The 17894-nt window shown below is 38.4% G+C and overlaps 1 protein-coding gene across 6 annotated transcripts in view; it reads right to left on the bottom strand.

The window, feature by feature from the left end:
• CDH7 (cadherin 7) overlaps positions 1–17894 on the bottom strand; it is a 128690-nt gene that overhangs the window by 59058 nt on the left and 51738 nt on the right. For all 6 annotated transcript variants that reach the window (XM_086683185.1, XM_086683182.1, XM_086683187.1 and 3 more), the window contains 3 exons: positions 12809–13103; positions 8641–8760; positions 1427–1594 (listed from right to left, as the gene is read on the bottom strand). In XM_086683185.1, the coding sequence (XP_086539311.1) occupies positions 1427–1594; positions 8641–8760; positions 12809–13103 (583 nt within the window). The remainder of the gene's footprint in view (positions 1–1426; positions 1595–8640; positions 8761–12808; positions 13104–17894) is intronic.

The raw sequence follows: 17894 nt of genomic DNA, 5'->3' as shown, positions 1-17894 counted from the left end.
CTAGAGTAAGCTAGAAAACCTGTACTGTGTCTTATCCAATCATGACAACTGGAATAACACAAATTCTAAGTATCAATTCTTATCACTGTAGGCTTAAAGAAGAACAGTTAATTTGATTGTGAGCCCAATATAATTATATGATTGTTTTGTTTATTCTACAAAACCTTCCTCTCTTCTCCCATTATAAGGTATCAAAGGCACAATTAAGGGTAAGCTCATTTTTTATGAATGCTGAATTTCAAGTAATTTCACTTTATTTTGTGTGGAGGCATTAAAATGTCTGTTGTATAGGGGCGCCTGGGTGGCTCAGTTGGTTGAGCATCCGACTTCAGCTCAGGTCATGATCTCATGGTCCGTGGGTTTGAGCCCTGCGTCGGGCTCTGTGCTGACAGCTTGGAGCCTGGAGCCTGCTTCTGATTCTGTGTGTGTCTCTCTCTGTGCCTCTCCACCTCATGCTCTCTCTCTCTCTCAAAAATAAATAAACAAACAAACAAACATTAAAAAAATTTAAAATGCCTGTTGTACAATAATATAAATATGAAAAATGTGTAAAATAAAAATGAAACATCCACAGATGGAATATTTGCTGGAAAATATAGCAACTTCATGTTTACAGAGAAAGCTTCCTTGTTTGAGTTTATTGGTTTCTGAGATCTGTAAGGGAGCTTAATTTCCCACTTCTATAGAACAAACATTTTAGAGATACTGTAGTCTATACAATTTCCTTAATTTTCCTGAGTGTTGTAAAGAAATACTGCACACACACAAAAAAAAAGAAAAAAAAAAACTAAAAGTGACTGAGATGAAATGCTTTTATATAATCAAGACATATCTACCTAGATTTTTTCTTTCCTTTTCTTTGGCTGAGTCAAAAGCCACTTTGGTCATAGAAACTAAATTGAGGCCATATGGTTTTCTGGTTCTTTGAACTGACTTTTGAAACACTGAACGTTTGCACAAGAAAGAGGTGGTCGAATTGCTGTAGGAATGTTTAATGTGCATGAAGTGGTAAAAAAAAAAAAAGCGTAGAGTAAAAAATGAAAATGCTGCATGTTCTTCTATGTTTCTCTTTAAAAATAAATCAATACTGTCAGTGTACAGAATGTATGTATTTGAATGTTACTAATTGGCAACAATCTCATAATTACAGAATGTGTGCAAAGAAGATCTTAGAATGAACAGATGAATCTATAAACAAACTTAGTAACTGTCCGGTATTAAAAACGTGAACCAAAGAAAAACCATAATATATTGAAGACAGAAGTAATATAAAGATAGGATTTCCACACTCCTGAATTAAAACCACGCCCCTGTAATAAGATAATTACTTGTTTGAAAAGCATTTGGAAAAATTCCCTCTGAGAGACATCTGTATAGACTGGCAAGGAAAATTAGGGGACTTGGAACATTTAACAAACCAGCTTACTTCGAGGAAAGCGAGGTGGGTTATCGTTGACATCAGTTAGGGTCACGGTGACTGACGTAGTTCCTGAGAGTCCTCCATTTTGACCAACCATATCCTTTGCCTGAATAACAAGCAAATACTGGTCTTTAGCCTCTCTATCCATGTTTGGAAGGGCGGTCTTGATGACTCCTGTAAAATTTCAAATCCCAGTAAAACGCATCATGAATCATTGCATTTATACTGGCAAAGAACACTGACAGAGGTAGCAAGTTGCTCTTGAGTTGTTGCCTTTTGTTGTTTTGCTTATTTTAAATAATCTTAACGCATATTAAAGACCAGGGGGTACAATAATTATACACAATATTACAAAACACAGAGAATACTATAACATGGACAAGCAGGGCTTCTAGATACTGGAGAGAGAGAGAGAGATGATGTTTAGATTTTATGAAAATATGGTTCAGGAAATACCAACTTATAAATAAGTAACATGAAGTCCTTATCTACAATGATAGGCAGTTACCCATACAGGTACATGGTCACGAAACTCTCCTTTTCTTCTCTTTCACACTCTCCAACAACTTCATTCACAGGTGACATGAAATCACCAAAAACCTTTCAGCTATGGTTCCTACCACCTCTCTTTGAGCAAAAGAACTGAAATAGTCTACAAAGAAAAAAATGAGAATGATTTGCGTTTATTAACAAAAACACCATTTCAACCTATGGCTATGTTTGTGGATGTGGTTATGATGCAGGATGATCTAATGCCATACTTAAAGATCTGACAAAGCACCAAAGATGAGAACAACTATGTTAATATAAATCAGCAACACTGAAAACATTCATGTGTTTTGTTGTTATTTGCTTCTAATCAGTTGCATTGAATATTGACCACACTTAAGGCTTCGGATGTATGAGAAATTGATTCCAGAGTTTCATGATGCTCAGTGGAGAAACTTGACAGAATAATCATTGTTGCACTGAACTGGTTGTTTTATATTAATAACTATTTAATTATTGCATAGGTATGTTAGGCAATAATATTTAATTATGGGGTGGAATTTAGTTTAATCATGTATATGTAAATATACAAATTATATGTGTGTTATATACCTAACATACTTAGTACATGTACACAAAGGTGATATCAACAAAAAAACCTATTTAAAAACGATCTATATAGACCTTGAAACTCGCAATATGAGGCCATCTTTAAGATTTCTTGCAATTTCATCGTTTCCAACAGACTGTCTTACTAATCCACGTAGGACCATAGCTTGAAAGATGTCTAATGTATTTTATTAAACAGAATCTACCTTTTAGGGGGAAGTCAGAATTTAAATCCTCACTGATTCAGACCTGACAAAGACAAACTCTGGTACTCTGCACTTCTCATACCAAGTTGCTTGATGGAGGATGGTTCTTTGGAAATAAAATAACTGAAAACAGCTCTTTAAATTGGGATGGAGGTTCTTTCTTTCCTCATAGTTAGCACAAAAAGTTATATTCTCCAAATTTATAACTTTTTCAGGGCTGCCAATTTAAATAGTTTAAAGGCTGCTAATTCAACGTACACATGTAATAATGCCGTGTTACATTTTATATATGTGTTATATTTCGTATACAGTTTGTGTTATATTTTAGCACGAAGTATAAGCCTAGGTGACACTAAACTAGGCCTGCCCTATACTTTATGATATTCTACAGTATGGTAACTGTTCTAGGCATGGGAAACAGATGAGAAAAACTTTTCGATAGTATAGTTAAAAGTTAAGCAATTTGTTATCAGTTCCAAGATTCCAAGTTAAACAGCACTAAAACTATCTTAAGTAACCATACTTTTGTTTAGTCTGAGCACTAGATAGCAAATACACATCCCCCCCACACAAACACACATCAACAGCACATCCATATTTTAAGTGCTTAGATTACACTTCTTTGAGTTGGGCAGTTTTCTTTTGTTTTTAAACATTAACCACTTTCTCTTATTGGGCACCTCTGCTACAAACACAGCAATACAAGGTCTCTTTAAGTAACTCCTTCACTGAAGTCTTTGGCTCTCTACATACTGCTTGTGTTTAATATATGACATATCCAAGAGACATGAAAATCGAAGGAAACAGTCATTTGGTTCAGTTGGTAAGTGTCTAATACATATTTTTCTTGGTGTCATCATGGTTCTATGAATATTATATATTTGTTCTTCAATACTTATGTTAACCCCAATTCATAAAACAGTGAGCACTGATCTCAGTAATAATGAGCATAAATAATCTTTGTCTAAGAGTTCTGGGACTTAAACTTAAACCTCTTCATTTTGTTTTCCTTTCTTATGTTTCTCATGTTAATCATCCTTTATTTATTTCTAACCTTTTTTTTTCTTCTAATAAATTGAGGATTGGCCATCTTGAATACTGGAGCATTAAGTGTGTATCATTAGATGACAAAATATTAATGAGTTATGTTTAGAATCATTTCCCATTCTTTTTTTTTAATTTCTACGCATCTCTTATTTTTCCTTCTAATATCAATAGGTACAAGTGAACTTTCGTCCTCACACCTTTATTATGTTGTGGAGAGAGCCCTTAATATCTCAACCACTCAACAAGGAGAACACTGTATCCTTTCATGGTTTTGCTTGGTGGCATTATGTTTGTAAGGAAATATAGCACTATTAAGAAAGTCTGGTATTCAAAGTTACTCACTGATTTTTCACACCTCTAATTGTTTCTTTACATGTAATCCTATAAATAGCACTTTTCTAAAGCAAAAATCATCACAACGTTTGCAGAGTAATCCAGGTAGTAAAGGTAATTTCCAAATACCTCAAATATTAAGCATATTTTTGACAAGACTGGAATAATTGGGAGAGAAATGAATTTACATCAGGACATTCAAAATATATTTCCAGTTCGATGACTTTTGCTGGCTTTTTACTTTTAAGTAAAATTGTCTACATTTGGAAAAGAATTCTCATACATTGGAGTTGATTTGCACTTTGCTATATATTAGGGACACACACATACGGCAAATTGTTCACTCTGTAACTGTGAAGTTGTAAAGGCTAGTCTTTTCTAACCAGATCCCTGTAGCTCCGTGAGATTTTCATGGAAGACAACAATATTATTTAATTTCAATAATCAGTCATTTTAAGCCCCTTATGATGAGAATATATCCTGTAGCTCTTCAAAAGAGAGATGAGCTCAGATGTTAAGCTTCCTGAAATAATCAGTTTTCTATAGATGTATCGTCTAACCCAATCACCCAGAACTTTTCATTTGTTTATAATCCATGGTCACAAAAAGTACTGGGCATAGGAAACATAAATTTATCCTCATTACTGCTGAACATCTCTCTGGCTTTTGAGTCTGGGAATAAATTTTCAGATGATTCTCTGCCTACCAGCCACTGATGATTTTTGGTTTTTTTAAAGCATATTCTTTTACCATGAAATCTTCTAAAGAATTTATAGATGTCTTAAATGTAACAGATAAGAGCCGGTTCTGAAATCGACCCCAGTTTAGAGAACCAAACAATCATTGAAGCCAGGCGTCTGCACACTCAGGCCTTGGGCTGGTCTCAGTTGATTCGGCAACCACGTGACCCAGGTGACACGGGGCTGCGGGGCTTCAGGCTGTGCGGATCTGGGACGCATTAGATGTACCTGCTGAATCTCTTCCTATTAGTTTACACTCTTTCCTAAATTGTGCCTCTAAGCCTTGTTTATATTAGGTTGGTCTATCGATAAGTGAAGCATGTGAAACAGAACCAAAAAAGCCAGAGAAGAGCCAATGATAGTAAACATGGAAGCTTCTGAAGCAGCCAACTTCAAATGAAGAGTCGCTGAGGAATGGACTCTTCCAACCTGTGAGAGGATGTCCTCAGCAAGCCCTGATGGGAGTGAGGGCCCTCCACACCTTGAGCCACACCACAGAATGGAACGCAGTCAAAGGCCATACTTGGGAGGCAGGCTTCATTACGACTAAATTACTTGCGTAAAATTATGACTTAACCAGTAGGCATGTCACATATGACGTGCGTATCACGCAGTTACACCTCTCACGTTTAAGAAGAAACTCCTAAATGACAAGTGGCGTTACCCATTCAATCCACTTTCCAGGGCCAGCCTCGTTGGCCACGTGCCCTTTGCAGGCACACAGGTCCCATGCTTGGTTTCTTGCTCTGCTGATAACATCTTGAAATCCTATTAATTTTAGAAGACGGCACCTGCTTTTCCATTTTGAACTGCAAATTATGTAGCCAGTCCTGCCCCATATCAAATAGGCAGAAACACGGGATCTATTTGCTTGCAGGTTACAGAGTAGATGAACACCTGAGAATGACCACAACCTTCTTAGAAGTTTGTCGCCATCACGGAGACAGGGGATGGGCATCTCTACAGTCCTTTTAAGGCTGCCTTATCCTCCTCTTAGCGCCATTCCTTTAGCATGTTAGAGCAAATTGTTAACGTTGGCTTTTGCAGCTACTTGCATTCTTGTTTTATGGATGGAGAAATGAAGGTAGAAAATACAGTTACCCTCTGGTCACATGGGTTGTGAGTAGTGCGACAGGTGAAATATGTGACTGGAGGTTTTAGCCATGCTAGGTTCATGATGTGTGGTTAATAAACAGTAGTGGGTATTGTCAATATTAGAAAAGAGAAAACCAAAGTTAAACTTACAGAAATGTACCTAATAGTGATGCTCTGTGCCTTATTTTCACAAATACTGGAGTTAGCATATTTTCAGTGTTTTCCTATCAAACATTTTACTTTCTTCTCAAAAACTCTTCCATTTAAAGGTTTAGAAGAATCACATTATTTCACACATAGATACAAATCAGACTGACACCGAATATGAAGACTAAGTCAAACTTCATTTACAGATCTCCATGCCCTTAAGGATTGAAAACTTTCCATTTCTGTCAAAAAAAATACATTTGTGCAAATAATACACTATCCATACGAGAAATTAGCAGAGGATAAAAATTCCCAGAATCTCTCTGCACTAATGACTCTAGAAAGAGAAGTCCCAATGATTACCATAATTACAGTATGAAAAAGTCTAAACAAAATTAAACTAAATTCATCTCCTACTCTACACGATCCTTGAGATTCTGAAATTAAAATTAATTTGAAGTACTAATCATGTGATCCCACGACACAGACTATTGTCCACTTAATCAGAGGCCTTACCTCCACTGGACTTCAGAAAAAAAACTATTATCTTACCACAAACCTAAAATCACCGGCCAATCAAGAGTTCCCGCAAAATATTGAACCCTAGGGATTAGTGCCTGCTATTTTTGGACAGGTTATATAATGCAGAAGTGTATAATTTGTGAGCAAATTGTCAGAAACTTGTCAATGTCTTTGTAAAGAGTAGATATATAAGGGAATGGGTGGGTGTGTGAATTTAGGCTTCTCAGATCTATCGTTAAATCTAAGCACATATTCCATAGTCACAGGATTCATATCACCAATCAAATACTTTTGTTTACTTCTCCATCAATACTTGCTTAATCAGAACTGTTTCTTCTCTGTTAGACTGTCCAGGTGGCTTCAACACTCTACCACCATATTGGTATGAAAGACGCAACGCGGTCTCTGTAAAAATCCTAATGGTGAGCTAGGATCGAATTTTATTTTTCTGTTCCTGCACCTTACCCCTGTCGTTCTCAGAAGACACTTACACTATGGATCCTCCAAATCAATCCTCTTTTCAAATCAATCAAAATCCATTGATTTGAAAATGAATCAATATTACCATTTACAAATATGGACCACAGTATGAGTAGCATTCAAATCAGCATCGAAGGTCACAGGTACTCTCCAATATTCCTAATCATAAGCTTGGCTGTTTGAAAAATAATTTTCTTCATGATGAAGACAAAACAGTTACAACATGGACAAATTCTGGATTTCATGGTGGTGAGGAAAATCATCGGCTCAAACCACCCATCTCCACACCCCCCACCCCCAACACGCAGAGCCAGAAAAGCAGAACAGAGAAACCATTATTTTCTATCCAAGATAACAGCGCTCCAAATTATGGTCTTACTTAATGTAAATTATTCCAGCTCCAGAGCAAAACAGAACACCTAGCCAACCAACCACATATTCCACAGTCAGGTTCGCAACTCATAAAAATATGTTTCTCTTTTAAAATTAAAAAAAAAAAAAAAAAGAATCAACTTAATTTTTGATTGGGCAGCTCATCATCCGAATTGCTACATTTAAACTAATTTCCCTGATAAGCCATACAGAGAAAGACAGATACCATATGTTTTCACTCTTATGTGGATCCTGAAAAACTTAACAGGAACCCATGGGGGAGGGGAAGGAAAAAAAAAAAGAGGTTAGAGTGGAAGAGAGTCAAAGCATAAGAGACTCTTAAAAACTGAGAGCAAACTGAAGGCTGATGGGGGGTGGGAGGGCGGGAGGGCGGGTGATGGGTATTGAGGAGGGCGCCTGTTGGGACGAGCACTGGGTGTGGTATGGAAACCAATTTGACAATAAATTTCATATATTGACAAAAATAAAAACATAAACTAATTTCCCTGAGTAAACCAGACTCCAGACAGATAAACAGAACCGACTACCTACTCCACTACCTGGCAGGGAGATTTTTGCTTGAGATTTAAATTTAACTGCCTGCGATTCCTTTGTGAATGAGTTAGAGGAGGCAAGACAAAAATAACACGTGACATAAATAATCAAGATTTTCTTCTCTTGTCAGGAGACAGCAGCTGCAATACTTTTTAAATATATAATACTCTGTTTAATTCTGCTAGAAATTCTGATAAATGTAATAAAATATTCTTAAAAGATGTTAATGCCACTATAAATCATCGGCTGTTTCTTACCACAGGACACCCACTGAGAAAAGCCCAGTAATAACGTAGCATCCGTTATCAGTACCAAGTATATCGCATAAAAACAACTAATGGGGCACCCAGGTGGCTGTGTTGGTTAAGCATCCGACTTCGGCTCGGGTCATGATCTCACAGTTTGTGAGTTTGAGCCCCACATCCGACCCTGTGCTGACAGTTCGGACCCTGGAGCCTGCTTCGGATTCTGTGTCTCCCTCTCTCTCTGTCCCGCCCCCCACCTCTCAAAAATAAATCAAGATAAAAAATAAATAACAGGGTTTTTTTTAAAAAATCACTAATATTAATTCTATGCCAACAGATAAATGATGACGTTACACGAAGAGGCACATTTCACTTTTTACCTGTCTTTGGTTCCACTGAGAAGTATGGCTGTCCTTGCAGAATGCTGTAGACCACTCGGGCACTGTTGCCATATGTAGGATCATCAGCATCCGTTGCTGTCACTTGTACCACTGAGGTCCCTACATGCCAATCCAAAAAACCAATGAATTAAAAATTTCCAAATGCCACAACACAGAAGAACCCACACACTGCTGAAGATTCTCCATTAGATTTGTTTTGAATTCTTTTCTTTTTTTTTTTTCTTACTTCAAGGCAAATGAAAAATGGACATGTGGTTTGTAGATGACACACCCAAAACGATGATAAATGCTAATGAAGCCCTCAGAAATATCTAAGGGGTACAAAAATATGTTAGCAAAAAAGTAAGATTGATGATGCGCATTACGAGTATACTCAGAACTGGATGGGACTCAAATTTTCGGCCTCTCATCCATCAGGGGCAGGTAACAAGTTTTTATCAAAAGCAATCTCTCCAAGTCTCAGTTACCATACAGAAGGCAGTGTGACAAGTAACAGCATCTTGACACCCAAGTCGCTGAGGCGGTCTCACTGTTAGAGCCGAGGAGAGCCAGGCAGAAAAGGAAACTTCACTCACTGAATAAACAATTTCTGATGGATGCACTTAACTGGATATTAGGTGGCATCTCTTCAGCTTTAGTTTTCATTGTTTCCATGAATTGATTTAAAAACAAAAGCATTAAATCAAATGCAAACCACACGCCCCAAGAAGAAAATTCGTAGCACAGCAACTTTAAAAATTGCATCAGCAGGGTTGTGTGTGTGTGTGTGTGTGTGTGTGTGTGTGTGTGATAGAATGCTTTGAGGCTTCCTCATTTTACTATATATTCACTTACTCCACATGCAAAGCACTTACTGCGATCTGTTCTTTTTATTTCCATTTGGAGTATAATCTTAAAACCGTCACTCACATTTACTTAGTTTATATATTTAAGCACATGCTGTTTTATCATTTCTGTCCTATTGATGACAATGGGGCAAATCTCTTTATGTATTCTTCTCAGTTTGTTTCAAATGTTTTGAAAATATTTTTTAATCTAAAATTTCATCTTGATATATTTCTAAATAGATTTCCCTCTCTAAGCCCTTTAAAAAAGTCATTGGTGTCCATTTTGTTACAAATCTATTGTCTTTTCAACACTATGATTTTCATGAACAATCCCGTTTCCTTTAAAAAAAAAAAGGTGCATATTAAGAAGCTATGTATATGGCACTGTTGTTTAAATTCTGATTTTTTTTTTTTTTTAATTTGACAGACTTAGTTGATTGTGCTGTGTGGATGCCTGGCAGGACCAAATAGTGAATGATGTATATTTAAAAATATTAAGAATTAAATTGAGATCATTTTAAAATGTTAGAACCAATGACCTTGATATTCTCTATTTTCTCTACACTGTACCATCTTTACAGCAATATTTACTCTGGTAATATGCTTAAGTATTGATTTTCTAATTCTTTTGAAAGGGAAAGAGCCTAAACAAAATAAAACCATTTTGGTAAATTTGGTTGTATATGACTTTTTTTCTCTAAAATGTTCACTAAGAGGGGCGCCTGGGTGGCGCAGTCGGTTAAGCGTCCGACTTCAGCCAGGTCACGATCTCGTGGTCCGTGAGTTCAAGCCCCGCGTCGGGCTCTGGGCTGATGGCTCAGAGCCTGGAGCCTGTTTCTGATTCTGTGTCTCCCTCTCTCTCTGCCCCTCCCCCGTTCATGCTCTGTCTCTCTCTCTCCCAAAAATAAATAAACGTTGAAAAAAAAAAATTAAAAAAAATAAATAAATAAAATGTTCACTAAGAAACTTACTTTATATATAAACTCATATGTATGTACACCCAACACACATGTATACATACTTTTAAGTAATTTTAATTGTCCATGCTTATCTATGCTCTTCTGGAGAAGATGAACTATCCTAAGGACTTATTAGCAGGTTTTCAATCTAAAATTAGCATCCATCGAAAACCACACCCATGAATATTAAACAATGAATGCTTGTGTTGTATATGCCATATTACTTAATGGTTTTTATAAGTATTTGGTTAGAATTAAACACTTTGATAAACTACAACTCACTCTGGATCCACATATTTAATGTAGATATCTACTGTTCTTAGTTTAAATTCCGATATTATTTTAGTGGTCCCAATTAATGTCAATTAAATCCAGAAGACACCTAAAAATCATTTCCTAAAAGGCCCTGAACCTGTTGGAGTCAAATAGCTAAAATAACTTGCATGTGCGCATGATAATCATGCTGTTTGATATCAGAGTGGTACCACTGAAATCAAAACTACAGTGCATTATTTAGCCTCTAAAAGAAAAAAGTTCACATTAATCCAGTTTGCGTGGCTACATTCTATGTAGCAAAGGAAAACCTTAGCAAGCCAACAAAGAAAGCCCAACATGTCAACGTGAAAATTACAGAGTTGAACCGAACTGCTTACACACGCCTCAAAGCTTCCTGTTTTTCCAAACATTAGTGCTTTGGAGAGGACAATGTGCCTTCTCTTTTCTCTAAAACCTCCAAAATCTTGTTGTGGCTGCTGTTGTCCTAGTTGTCTGTGCAGTTAAGCAACAGCAAGAAGCACTCCGAAGACGTGGGCAGTACTGAGAAAGTATGAATATGCCTGTTTGGTTAAAGAAGTTCCTCCATGCAAGCTGACTATGGTGAGATCCTGCCGTCGTAGTTCAGAATATTTCCTGACCATGAACATGGTATTCCTCTGGCTCATTTTCAGTTTCTATTTCTTTAGCAGCTAGAGCAATGGTGCCCCAAATAATTTTCCCTTTCCATCTGCTAGACACAGAAATTTAGGGGCACTAAATTGTGATTCTCCTCAAGGGCACACATAACACACATCTTTTCCACTACCATGGTAGACATGTTGACTGAACGCTGGAATGAATAAAGTGGCCCTTATTTAATGAAACAAATCACAATGGGTAAAATTTTTACATGTTAAAATTACTACTTTAAATGCATGTCTTATTTCAAAACTGAAAATGACAGGAAATAAATATCTAACTCAACTGGTCTATTTAAGCTCCCATCTTTTTTTTTTTTTATTGTTTTATGAGATCATCTAAAATTTCATACCGGCTAAAAAATATTCCAAAGGTATCTGAATAAATAGTTTAAAACTGAAATTATATTATCTGATGTAAGTAAAGTACATACCGATAGTACTTTACTTTCTATTTTTCCAGTAATGGGGCAATGTGAAAAGGCCTTCGAATAGAATAGACTTCATGACTCTCTTACATATCTCAAACAGAGTATCGCTTTACCATTATTATCTATTCAGCATAAATTTTCATACATTTAAGTTTCTGGAGAAATTACAAAAAAAATTAGTGGTGGCATACGGAGGGGCATTTTTGAGTTCAAGCACACTCTACAAGCAAGTAGACCAGCTGACCTAAACGTTAGATGGCCTGCCTGATACCTCGGCCACAGAAGCATTCTCAGAAGAGTGAATCATTAATATTAATCAGGAGAAAGAAGAGATTATCGCAGGGCAAAGTCTGGAAGCATATTCTTTTTTAATTTCTTAGGTGTAATTTTAATCTTTTTTAAAGTTAAATATTACATTTGAAAGGAAAAGGCAAGGCTTGAATAATTTACTGAAGATTTTGAGATCTCCGTGTGAAAGGAAAAACTAATTTTCCAAATAAATTTTTTTGGAAAAAAATTTTTCCAAAAAAATTTTCCAAATAAATTTATTTGGAAAAAAATAATTTTCCAAATAAAATAATGACTTGAATAATTAGATGTAGGCACTGGCTATTAACACATCTCAGTCTTCCCCCTCACTCTCCCTGGAAACTGCTATACCAATACTAATGTGATTTTTTTTTTCAGTACCTACAATGATTTGATTTTTCTTTCATTTTTTTCATGGTTATCTATTTTTGATAGAGACACAGAGCATGAGCAGGGGAGGGGCAGAGAGAGAGGGAGACACAGAATCCGAAGCATGTTCCAGGCTCAGAGCTGTCATCAAAGAGCCCAACATGGGGCTCGAACTCATGACCTGTGAGATTGTGACCTGAGTCGAAGTCAGACGCTTACCCGACTGAGCCGCCCAATGGTATGATTTTAATACAAACTCTCTAAGACCAGACACTGAAGACTAGCATGCCTTGACTTACCCACAGGCGACATTTCAGGAACTCCTGCAGTGTATGGGCCATCCAAGAACTTGGGCTCGTTGTCATTGATGTCCTGAATCTTGATGACAAACTCGGACTCGGGCTCCACGGGCTTGTTGGTGAGCCTGTCCAGCGCCTGGGCTCGCAGCGTATAGTAGGCCTGCTCCTCTCGGTCCAGCCTCTTGGTAGCATGGATATCCCCCGTGTTCTCATCAATAATGAAAATGGAACTTGCCCCTTCGCCTGACAAGATGTATTTGATGGAACCATCTCCTTTATCAACATCAGAGTGAAGCTGGTGAAAAATTCATGTGAGATGAGATTAACTTACAAGAGCGTCAGCGATATGGAGATAGGTAAAAATAATTCTTATGTCAGGCAGCAGTACATGAAATTTTATTGTTCTTGGAAAGATAAGCTGATGCTTATTGTGCACAGCAGAAAGGCTATTAGAATGCGTCAGCTTGCACTTGTGAGCAAGACAATTTCATTTCTTCCTGTAAACAGTCTCATTTCCAAAGGTATTTTTTTTCCTAGAATTCCCAAAGTTAGGAACTTGTGGTGGTGTTAATTTTTATTTGATCTGTCCTTGCCAGTTTTGACCATCTTCTTTGAACAGAGCATTCAGTAAACCTGTGTAATCGGTTGATTTGATCTTATTCCAAGCAAAGGGACTTGCTACAGAACACTTGTAAATTTCGATCTAATAAAATATGTAATCTGCTTAGAAATCCCCACATTCTTTAAGGGTTCCCTTCCCTCCCACCCCCTTTCATGATTAACAAGTATGGATGGATGTCCAGCCACTAAATCCGCCTCCAAATCCTGTTCTATATTTCAAAATGTGAAGCCGAAAAAAAAAATTACACTGCTCTCTGAAGTAGGAATGTTAAATCAGTATGTGCCTGCGACTTCAGCTCAAACCTTTCTTGAAATACCAAGAACTGCATTAGATTTGCATGATTAACCCCGGCATCAGCAGCACGGCCAGCACCTACTAATTTGCATTTCATATCCGGAACCGTCCCCACTGTATGTCAGAACATTATGTTGAACAGAAGAACCTTAGGAAACTCAGACATAATTACACATTTTCCTGAACTTCATAACCCGCAACACACAGGACCCAATCTGTCATCTCCACAATCTTTCATCCCCTAGAACCGCTATCATCTGGACTTCGATTAACATGAATGCAAACAGCCAATTTACCAAATAATGAGGCTTCTCACTGCCGCCCAGAACTGTGTTTGCACCCTTTCAAAAATGTAAGATGCGGGAAACTACTTAGGGAATTGTGCCCATGGTATGTTTCCTTCCTGCCACGGTAGGTGCCGAAGGTATCGCTTTTTTGCACCACTGTCTCTGTAAGCGATTCTTCTATCTACCACATTGTGACAGCTGTGTTTATACTCTGCTTCAGAACACGTAAATAGCTGATTCACCTTTTAGTTTCTGTAATTTATATCGGGACTCACTCATACAAAAAAATTAATTACTGGCGCAAGTTACAATTTAGCCCTGCTCAGTGCGGAATTATCTGGCGGGTCACTGTACCACATGTGTACCCACCATATGGAAAGGCTGCATTCTTGAAATATGGGGGATTGCTTAATTTTCTGAAGTCATCCTCAGGGCTACTATTCCATCTCTCTCTCTCTCTCTCTCTCTCTCTCTCTCTCTCTCAGGAAAGCTGGGAATCACAGTAGTTTGAATTACAGAGTGCTTCCTAGGGGTCGAGCACTCTTCTTAATGTTCTCTACATGGGAACTCATTTCACGCTCACATTGAATGGATTCACTCTCCCTGGTAACGGATAAGGACACTGAGATCAAGAAAGGCCTAGTGGGTCGCCTGAGGTCACATGGTGATACTGCGACCAGGATCATGAAATCGGGAGGGGGGGGTTTGGAGAGGGGCTGCTGGAAGGCTCAACCTCCACTTTAGGCAATAAGACCTTGCATCCAGAGAGGAACTGCTGTCCCGTGCGGTGGACACATCAAAAGCTGCAGCCAAAGGACAAGTCAGAGAAAGAGGGGTGCATGCAACCCCCACCCTGATCACCCCCAAGTCTTAAAGAAGTTGAGCGCTTCTCGTGGTTTCCGTCAACGCACTCTATACTTGGCAGAAGGCTCCTTCCTTGGCATTCTGGAACAGCAAAACGCTCCACCACACTCAGTAACACAGACCAAAAAACTGGAGTCCCGAGACAAGCGCTGATGATGGATGAAAACAGGTTGTTTTAAGCTGCTGACACTTCAAGGACCCCCACAGCTCCACGCACTTCTCCCAGCTACTTTTTTATCCCCTCCTCACCGCATCCCTGCTTCCAAGATTTAGAAGAGTCTATACGCTCCCACTGACCTTGGTGTGAAACAACAGAGAATGATCCAGTGACCACAGAGACCCTCAAGGGGATAGACAGGTCGTGTCTTTAATCAAAGGCTTGCCATGTCTCTAGGTCTCATTAGGGACTACCATATATAGAAGAACCAGCCCTGACGATTCATTTAACTGATTCCTGTCAACTAGTTGCTGTTTCCATGGCATGGGGGTACGATGCTCCTGCGGTATCCAGGTAAGGGAGAGAAGGCACATTCCTTTTCAATACATACCACACATTAAATCCTGAGCTGATGGTCAACCGACAGCGTTAAGAACTTAAAGGAAAAAATGATTCATATCTCTGGTTTCTCTAATCATTAGAGGATCAGATGTCTACACCCCCGCCCCACCCACAATTATTACCACCATCACACACACACACACACACACACCCCTCTCTCTGGAGCATCACTAGGCTTGTAATCACTGCCAGAATTCACAAGCAGAAAATTGCTTCGAGTGTCCTTGCAAAGTTCGTGTAAGCATCTGTAGTTACAAGTGGATGACCAACTTTGAAATGTTAAGATGGCTACCCGATTATCAGATGCATTCAGACATTTACTCTGTGAAACAGTGTGCGCTAATACTAATCTTAAGAGGTGGACTGAAACCCACGCTATTAGGGAAAAACTACTATTCTCCTCTACTACGAAGACAAAAAACAAACAAAAACAAAGAAACCACACAAAACCTCAGCAAAGAAAAACTTGTAAGTGCAGAATGACTTAATGGCACGCTTAGGTAAAAAACATGTGTGCAACGCACATGCGCATGTGCGCGCGCACACACACACACAGGTACACGTGATCTTTGTGAATGACTATTGCAGACTAAATAAGCACTATTCTCCATAGCAAAAACCTCTGTGCAGAAAAAGAAATAGATAAGCATTCCATGGTCCCACCATATGGCAATGGAATTAACAATAAATGAAAACCACACTCAAAAACAAATATTTGTCCTCATATTTTGGGCAGAGTAGAACTTCACAATGTTATGTCTATTTCATTTGCAAATACCCTTGTAAACATGATCTTGTGATTCATCTAAACAATAACAACAACACCTTGATTCATTAATCACCACACAAAGCTCACCTTTAGTGCATGGATTCCTAAATCCCTTTAAAAATATTTGTTGTGACTCCAAAGTAGATGTTTACATTAATATATTTTTTTTCCAAATAAACACAGTGAGGAGCACACACCCCTTCGCTGGGTCTACCTCATGGTAAGGCAAAAGAATCAGTAGAGAAGGAGGTACAATCATGAGTTTTCTCTATATCATTATGTCAGCACTGTGTATGGTAACAATGTGAGAACATATCACACCGTACTGGATCCTTCATAAGCCATACATGCCGGAAAATCAAAGCACCCACGACATGCACCCTAAAATGTAATAGATTTGGGGCGCCTGGGTGGCGCAGTCGGTTAAGCGTCCGACTTCAGCCAGGTCACGATCTCGCGGTCCGTGAGTTCGAGCCCCGCGTCAGGCTCTGGGCTGATGGCTCGGAGCCTGGAGCCTGTTTCCGAGTCTGTGTCTCCCTCTCTCTCTGCCCCTCCCCCGTTCATGCTCTGTCTCTCTCTGTCCCAAAAATAAAATAAACGTTGAAAAAAAAAATGTAATAGATTTAATAATCCATTATGGTTCGATCATTCCCTTGACAGAATACCTACCCACTACCTCCAATAGAGCAACTCTTTCTTCTCAGTCTTCAGAACAATAATCTTAATTTGGAATCTTAAACTCTTTCACTAGTTACAAAACTCGGCAGTTACTCTCCATTTTCTGTGTGTCAGAAATTATCTCCCTAAAATTCATATTGAATTATATCACACCCCTCATCAAATACTTTTAATGGCTCTCCATGGTCTAGGGATTTACCCCAAACTCTAAGCATGGGGCTCCATGTAGCCATATGCTCTCTTTAGTCTCTCTTTTGCATCACATCTCAGAAGGCACTCCATGTTTCAGGCATGTCGGACGAGGACCACACCGGCTATGCAGAGCAGGCAGCACGATCCTTTTCAACACAAATCCTTCATCATCTTGCCTCCAACTGACCTCCATCAACTGACCTCCAACTCAGCTTAATGCAAAATCCCCTTTACTGAAGTCTTAAAAATCTTCCTATCTTTTCCCCATGGCCTGCCGTTTGCATTTCTGTGGCAGAATGCATTTAATTCTGCTTTATATTGAAAATCTGGTGTAGTTGTTCTCATATCCAACCTTTGATTTATAAACTCCTTAAGAGCCAGGTTCTTTTTAAATACCAAATCCACATTCTCAATAAACAGTTCATTGTATTAAATGGAGTCAATTCATAATCCACTTTGTAAAAGAGTAGTGCTTGTTTTTCCTCAATTTCTATCCTTTTAAGTTTTAATAGCATTAGGCAAAAAGAAAAACTAAACAAAAACATCCTGTATCTCTGGACTGTTCTCCCTAATCCTCTGAACTGCCTAGATTGAGCTCAGATACCTCATCTTGTATGCCCATGGTAACATTTGGCACATTATTTTGTACTTGCAAATTTACACATTTGTGTTCCCCAGGAGACAGAACCCTGTAGGGCCAGACACACTTTCTTACTCCTGTTTCCCAAGTCTTACACAGTAGTACATACACACACGCACACACACACACATACACAAACACACACAAACACACACGTGCTGGTAGAGGGTTTTACAGACCT

This window comes from Puma concolor, chromosome D3, assembly GCF_028749965.1.
Source record: "Puma concolor isolate L17-30 chromosome D3, mPumCon1.1.hap2, whole genome shotgun sequence".
Taxonomy (NCBI): Eukaryota; Metazoa; Chordata; class Mammalia; order Carnivora; family Felidae; genus Puma; species Puma concolor.
This window is presented reverse-complemented; position numbering and strand designations above follow the sequence as displayed.